Here is a 7,673-nt window from a genome sequence, read left to right as displayed (position 1 = left end):
ATGTATATATATTTTTTATTATTATTTTTTTCAGCATATATTAGCTTTTTTGATATTCTATCAACTGCCTAAAATATACAAATGAAATTATGTTGTAATCACATCATGCCACAGATGCTGTAGAGTTTTTTTCTTTAAACATTTTAAGAGTCTTTAGTTTTAAAGCCCCCACAAGTTTTGTTGCTTGTAGTCCATGACTGTATACTCGTGAACTACTAAAAATTGGTGAAAGTTGCATTTAGTAGCTATAAGCATTTGAAAAATACAGTTGATTTTGGGAAAACATATTTAAAAGCTTATGAATAAGATGTTTTATGTATGTAACTGTGTGTAAAATGTTTCAGGAAGAAGAAAATCGATTAAGAGAAGAACTCAGGCAGGAGTGGGAAAGAAAACAAGAGAAGATCAAAAGTAAGATATGAAGATCATAAAGTGCCGTTATGTAAATTATCTTTTGTTTAATATTTCTGAACCTGGCCAAAGGTGCGGTTAAATCTATAGACTTACTCCTAATTTTTGACTTGTCTAGTCATAAATCCTCATGCAACCACCAGCCAAAAGCAGCATACGACAAACCTGTTCTTTGGCTCATTTTAGGTGAAGAAATTGAAATCACTTTCAGCTACTGGGATGGCTCAGGGCATCGCAAAACTGTCAAGGTAAATGCAGGTTATCCAATTTTGTACTACATGTAATCAAAAATTTGATACATTGTTGCTACTATGTTGCATGTGCAAATTGGACAAACATGTTCTAATGCATGTTCTGTATTATAAAATTGTGCTCCATTCAGTTTAATATACATTTGTGTATGTGTTTGTGTAGATGAAGAAAGGCAACACAATTCAGCAGTTTCTCCAGAGGGCCCTGGAAGTTTTGAGAAAAGACTTCAGTGAGCTGAGGTAAACACATTCCTTGCCTCCTGCTATTAAAACGCTTTTAAGTACACAAGAATTAGTCCAGCTATAGTTGACAGTTTTAGAGTTTCTTAAAATCTTTCAGCTGTGTAAAATTGCTTTGAAAGTCCTTAAGAATAGTGTAGGTAAGCTCAGGTTTTAGGCGTAGATTCTGTGTTAATCAAATGTTGCAAATAAATTCAAGAAAAAAAGAGACATTCAGGCTAATCAGAATATTATTTATTTTAAATTTATGAAGGTTTACATTAGTGCTGGGAGGTATACCGGTTCATACCGAATACCGGTGTTTATTTTTGTTATGATATGAATTTTTTAAATACCGCAATACCGGTATGTCGCTTAAACAACGTTCGGAACTCGACACTGTTTGAAAGGGGTCCCTTTTCACTGTGGTATTTTTTGACAATATTCACTCATTATGACAGTAAAATAGGACATTCTAAGTCAATATGTTGCAGTATTTCCTCTCTCAATTAGTAGAAAATATGGTTAACACCCGGTCATGCATGAAAAAAAAATACCGTCATGTACCGTGAAACCGGTATAATTTGGGAAAATACCGTGATATAAATTTTTGGTCATACCGCCCAGCATTAGTTTACATAAATTTGTTAGTTTTGGTTTTCTTCAGAACATCAGTGATAATCTGCCTTTGTGTAAATGCATTAAAGAGAGTCATGCTCCAGTTAAAATGCAGTCTAACTCAGTGAGTAAATATTGAATGTATGCTCAGTCTAATTTGGTTATATATATAGTTAATATCAAAGTCTATTTGTGTCCTTCAGATCAGCAGGTGTGGAGCATCTCATGTACATTAAAGAGGATTTGATAATTCCACATGTGAGTAAAGTTTCCACAACCAAACTAATGCTTTAAAAGGATCAAAACTTCCAGTGCTTGTGTAAATGTTTATTCTTCTAAATCTTCTCTTATGTAATCTTAAATCATTGCAAGATGTGTCAGTGTTTATAACTCGCATAAATGTCAGAATTTGTGACAAGCACATGTACACATTTTACAACGTAAACTGCTTTACAATGTTTTAAGGGCATTTTAGTAAGCGTTTCCCTGATTAGAAAGAAAGGCGGTAGTAAATCACAGATTATAGTTCATTTGTCCTGTCAAAACACATCTTTCAGTGACTAAAAACCCGCTTTTCTTGCAGCACCACAGTTTCTATGATTTCATTGTCACAAAAGCAAGAGGCAAAAGTGGTAAGTTCCTACTTTATCCACCACATTTAGTTTGACAGGCTCCCATGTGGCTTGTTTTATTTCGGAAAATAGCTATTAAATTTAATATTAGCCTGCTATTTTCTGTGTTGTTTCTCTGTTTATGGCACTGAATTAAGGCCTTTCCTCTTTCTCCTCAGGGCCTCTTTTCAGTTTTGATGTGCATGATGACATTCGGCTGGTGAACGATGCCACAGTTGAGAAAGATGAGGTAAGGTTGACTATCAGCATAATGTCTGATCCACATATTGGGCAAGAACCACTCAAATTTGACAGGGTGAGACCTACATGTTTTTTTATGTTTTGGGGCAGGTGAATGTGAAATTGGATAGTTCTTGTTGCAAATTAGCATTTGTGCTCCAGGATATGTTGTTTTTACATTATTAATTGTCTTGAACAGCTCAAAGTCTTTCAAACATTTAATGTCACAAGCCTTGCACAATCAACGACATGTTTTTCCTCATTGTTTCTACCTGGGAACTTGTAAACACAGTGTTTCTTGGCGTTGCATAGAAGCCAGCCACATTATATATAGGCTTGGCTAAATTCAAAGGTCTTTGTGTCTCTTCATTTATCTAGTCTCATGCGGGAAAAGTGGTGCTGAGGAGCTGGTATGAGAAAAACAAACACATCTTCCCTGCCAGCCGCTGGGAGCCATACGATCCCGAAAAGAAATGGGACAAATACACTGTGAGTATTTGCAGGCCAGTCATTGTTTTTTGCATTTGCATTAAAGACCTGAGCTGTCTTGACACTGAAATTGCCATTTTACATGTCTGGATTGAATACAAGTCTCCAAAGTTGAGTGCAGCTTTATGTTCAGTAGCAGAACCATATGAAAGAAGCTTTGTGAACGTGGCATGTGTAATCGTGACATGGTCCTAACCAAAACCAAAAACCGATGTGTTCCAGGACTAGCTAAAAAGGTTTTTGATAGATGAAAACAAGATGTCGGCAGAGTACAAATAAATCATGGCAATGTTATGGGTCTACTGGGGTTTTAAAAAAATGCTTTGGTTGGATTCATAGCATGTTAACATACTAATTTTGCATTGCTTTTCAGATTCGGTGAGATGCTAAATCTACAAGAGTTCCGGAACCATCTTGCTGTATTGTTGGTTTTATTGATACCAGGCAGCAAAATGCTTCATCTTGCGTAGCATTTTTGAGTATCTATAACTGTTTGGACCCACGTTTTCATTGTATGAAGATTGTAAACATTCTCTCATACGCTCGTAGTCAGATCTTACACAGAACTAACCTGACATGTTCTCCTTGATTGTCATGACTGTTTCAGTTATCTCTTGAATCTTATTCAAAAATAAATTCCTCATTTATGTACCTTTGCAAGTTTTCCCGTTGAATCATTTCATAATTGCTCCATTGCTACTACCAGCACTTTTTGAAGATTGTTGTTGTTCAGGTATTGAAAGATTTGTAGTTTCCCGGAATAAAACCACCATTGTTGAAAATCAAATGCGAGGTTGTGCAAGCCATGTCAAACCATAGACTATCAATCTGTCTTGGTGCGTTTCGTGTAATCGCAGTTCGGGGAACACCAATATTATTTACACAGATGCATAATGTTGTTTTTGGCCATTGGCTGGTTAGTTCTGCAGGAATATGTGCTGGTGTGAGTTATTATGGTCATTATTCCATTTGCACTGTTGAGTTTAAAGCCAAAAAAACAGCTTCAAAACAGTAAATCAGGTTAAGCATACCTGGTGGCACAGTGGATGGATTTTGACAGCCTCTGCAGCTCTACTATTTTCCCCCAGGCCACCACACCCTCAGCTGCTGTTGTTTCCAACCCTTTGCCTACCTCCTCCCATTCCACCCCTTCCGCTTTTACTCAACTGATCTTTAGTTCTTCACGAGACTTAAGACAGCTTATCTGCTTTGAGGACGTAGCTGTGCTGGGGATTGAAAACCGTTTTCAGGGTTCTTCAAGCAGGAGAAGGGAGCGGGATGTGGCCACCCACGCTGATCCTGCATCTGCTTCTGGTGGTCAGCTTGTCCCTCAGTGCCCATGGTGAACAAATGTCTTACAGACCTCAGAACTGCACGCTTGAGTGCATCCGCCGGGTAAGACTTCATGTTTTGACTTCCAGCTTACTGTATCAAAATTTAAGGAATCTGGTGCTGTTTTTATCTGTTCTGCAAAGCATTAATGTTAGATTCTCAAGGCAATATAATGAAAATACAAAACATTTTGTAGTACACAAGAAAAAATATAAATAAAAGTTGGGGCTCAAAATTCCCCAATGAGAATCCAGTGAATATGTTGCACAATTGGTGGCTGACTAAATACTTTTTTGCCCCACTGTATTATTTATATATTTTAGTAGTTTTTTTTTGCATAATAAGTTGAATACACCTTTACATTTGTTTTCATACATTAGAATATCAGAATAAGTATGCCGTTTCATTTTTTCAATAAGATATATCTATTACACTGAATAACGATGGAACATTATTTCACCCATTTTTTGACATTTTATTTTCACAAAATTTACTTAAAACATCAAAGTAGACACTTGCCTTTAATATGCCTATAAAATCACTTTTGTAAATGTGATTTTGTAAAAATATAAAATGTGTGTATATATAATGTATAGTACGTGTAACACTTTTTTCCTATTCACTGCGCAATTTTTACTTTTACTCCTAACAGTTGTTCTCACAGATTGAAAGCATTTGAACTCATTTCATTATCTTTATCTGTGTCTGTAGCTTTCCGTTTGCTCATTTTTTCGCTGTCATGCTTCTTGAAGATTTATAAGCCCATCTTCTGTACCTGGTTTTTCAGGTTTCTTCAGAACATGAAGATCACTTGCATGAGGGTTTTTTATAATATCTTTCAGCCTTATTTAGTTTGATGATTATAGCATGAATCATATTATTTGCATGTTTAAGCACTTACAAAGACATACAGCAAAGTCCACTATTTTTTTATATTGCTAATTATATTATCAGCATAAGAATTGAAGTAAAAAGTTGGAAGCAAGAAATCTGGCCTTTTGTACAATGGGGGTCAATATATTAATTATTAATTTATATATATATATATATATATATACATACATACATACATACATACATACAGTGGCATGTGAAAGTTTGGGAACCCCTTGCAGAATCTGTGAAAATTTGAATAATTTTAACAAAATAAGAGAGATCATACAAAATGCATGTTATATTTTATTTAGTACTGTCCTGAGTAAGACCCTTGGTTCTTAATACTGTGTGTGGTCACCTGGATGATCCACGACGGTTTTTTGGTTTTATGATGGTTACTCATGAGTCCCTTGTTTGTTCTGAACAGTTAAACTAAGCACTGTTCTTCAGAGAAATCCTCCATGTCCTGCAGATTCTTCAGTTTTCCAGCATCTTTTGCATATTTGAACCCTTTCCAGCAGTGACTGTATGATTTTGAGATCCATCTTGAGGATTGACAACTGAGGGACTCAAACACAACTATTAAAAAAGGTTCAAACATTTACTGATGCTCCAGAAGGAAACACAATGCATTAAGAGCAAAAACTTTTTGAATTTGAAGATCAAGGTAAATTGTACTTAATTTGTCTTCCGGGAAACATGCAAGTATCTTCTGTTGCTTCCGAGGGGCAGTACTAAATGGAAAAATATATATATATTTCAACAAAATAAGAAATATTTGGACATCATCATCTTGTTCAAAAGTTTTCAATATGTTTATATTTATAAATATATACTGTATATTTTAAAGTGGACAATGTATTTTCAGGGAGATCCCAGATGTGAATACTGCAGAATCTCAGCAGACGATGTACAGATATCTCCCAGCATTCCCTCCTCCAGCCCTTTTGGAAGTAAGTCATTATTATGTCTTATTATTTGCACCCCTAGACCTAATGACACAACTGAATCCAGCTCTGTAACTCAGTGTGTTTTTATATGCCTGTATGAGTCATTTGATTGCTGAGCAGTGATAGACCTTTATTTAAGACAACCAGTAAAAAACATTTCTATGTACAATGTTGTAGATAAACCGTCACTGAGGTGAACTTTGTTTTTACAGCTTTATGTTGAATTTGATTCAGTTGTTGTCTTTTTAAGCTTAATTTTGAGATTTAAGACAAGAAATAAATGATTGTTGAAGTCTTGCTGATGTGTGTGTTTTTGTTTTTTTAATTGAAGAGAATGAAGACTGACATCAATTTACTTTGCATGCATTTTGTGCCTAGAAGAATTACATCCACTGCATCACTAAATGAAAACATTTGGAGAAACATGTTTAAATGTTCTTTCACAGCAATCAGTGCTGACACGTACCAAAAGGATGACTTGTATTTGTACATTTATTCTTTATTTAAGACAACCAGTAAAAAACATTTCTATGTACAATGTTGTAGATAAACCGTCACTGAGGTGAACTTTGTTTTTACAGCTTTATGTTGAATTTGATTCAGTTGTTGTCTTTTTAAGCTTAATTTTGAATGAATGAAGCAGTCATACATTGCGTGATGTAGGAACATTACTCTCTCTGTTGGATTTGTACCTCCAGTTGTACCGATAATTTCACTAAACAAAACAAGCTGGTATGCAGTATAATCAGTTGCAGCAGTTCTGGGAATCACTTTTATATTTGGATTTTCTTGAGCCAAGCTATAATCTGTATATGTATGATTGTTCTTTTCAGCTGCTTTCCAAGACAAGCTCATTATGATTCTCTGTCTTATGTTCTGCCTGATGTTTTTGGCTATTTTCAACTACGACTACATTTTCAAGACTCAACAATGTACCTCGTTGTCAATCTACATAAGGTGTACTAACTTTAAATGCTTTCTTCGGGATACATGACATACAATGAAATTATTGTTGTATTTATGTTATAGACAGTGTTGGGGAAAGTTACTTTTAAAAGTAATGCATTACAATATTGTGTTGCTCCCTAAAGTCTCGTTTCCGCCTGAGCGGTACGGTACAGCACAGTACAGTAAGATTCGGTCCTAACCCTAATTGCATAACTTAGTTACTTTTTATGGAAAGAAATGCATTACTTTACTTTTGCGTTACTTTTTCTCATCTGGGCTGGGCTGGGCTTGCTTGTTTGTTTTTATTAAAAAAATGTCTATTTTTGGCAAATGTGAAAGCCCTTTCACACTAAAAGTGAAATAAATAAGCCCCAGGCTGAAGTAAATGTAAATTCACATATGTACAATAGAGGGCGCACCGCAAACAGCCGGAAGTTGCTGCTGACTTTATTTCAGTGTAGTGACGTATTTCCTTCTGAAACGGAATATTGAATAGAGGCCATGGTTTTATTTTGGCGCTCCTCCTCTCTGTCTCTCACTCATGTCAAACTAACGGTTCGAGGGGTGTGTTTAAAATAGGGTGACCATACGTGCCATTTTCCCAGGATGCGTCCTGGTCAGGATTTCTATATTGCCTAAAATATCTAGGTTTTGGCTTTGTTTGCATGTATCATTGCATGCAATATAGAAATCCTGGCCAGGACGCGTCCTGGGAAAATGGCACGTAT

At 35.6% G+C, this 7,673-nt stretch overlaps 2 protein-coding genes across 5 annotated transcripts in view; both read left to right on the top strand.

Moving 5' to 3' along the window:
- Positions 1-3,502, top strand: part of LOC107707036 (protein FAM50A-like) — an 11,322-nt gene extending 7,820 nt beyond the window's left edge. Inside the window, exons 6-14 of one of the 2 annotated variants that reach the window (XM_016510914.1) lie at positions 345-411; positions 598-659; positions 826-902; positions 1,703-1,757; positions 2,083-2,131; positions 2,290-2,360; positions 2,729-2,839; positions 3,213-3,254; positions 3,312-3,502. In XM_016510914.1, the coding sequence (XP_016366400.1) occupies positions 345-411; positions 598-659; positions 826-902; positions 1,703-1,757; positions 2,083-2,131; positions 2,290-2,360; positions 2,729-2,839; positions 3,213-3,221 (501 nt within the window). In that variant the 3' untranslated portion in view covers positions 3,222-3,254; positions 3,312-3,502. Of the gene's footprint in view, positions 1-344; positions 412-597; positions 660-825; positions 903-1,702; positions 1,758-2,082; positions 2,132-2,289; positions 2,361-2,728; positions 2,840-3,212 lie in introns of both variants that reach the window. The other variant, XM_016510913.1, reaches the window with a different exon arrangement.
- Positions 3,503-3,905: 403 nt separating this feature from the next.
- Positions 3,906-7,673, top strand: part of LOC107707035 (interleukin-17 receptor D) — a 15,148-nt gene continuing 11,380 nt past the window's right edge. For 2 of the 3 annotated variants that reach the window (XM_016510912.1, XM_016510910.1), the window contains exons 1-2: positions 3,908-4,234; positions 5,916-6,000. In XM_016510912.1, coding sequence (XP_016366398.1) covers positions 4,118-4,234; positions 5,916-6,000 — 202 coding nt within the window. In that variant the 5' untranslated portion in view covers positions 3,908-4,117. Of the gene's footprint in view, positions 4,235-5,915; positions 6,001-7,088; positions 7,123-7,673 lie in introns of all 3 variants that reach the window. The other variant, XM_016510911.1, reaches the window with a different exon arrangement.

The sequence above is a fragment of the Sinocyclocheilus rhinocerous genome, unplaced genomic scaffold, assembly GCF_001515625.1.
Source record: "Sinocyclocheilus rhinocerous isolate Xijiao unplaced genomic scaffold, SAMN03320098_v1.1 scaffold714, whole genome shotgun sequence".
In the NCBI taxonomy this organism is placed as follows: domain Eukaryota; kingdom Metazoa; phylum Chordata; class Actinopteri; order Cypriniformes; family Cyprinidae; genus Sinocyclocheilus; species Sinocyclocheilus rhinocerous.
Note: the sequence above shows the minus strand (reverse complement) of the source record. Positions and strands in the feature narration are given on the sequence as shown.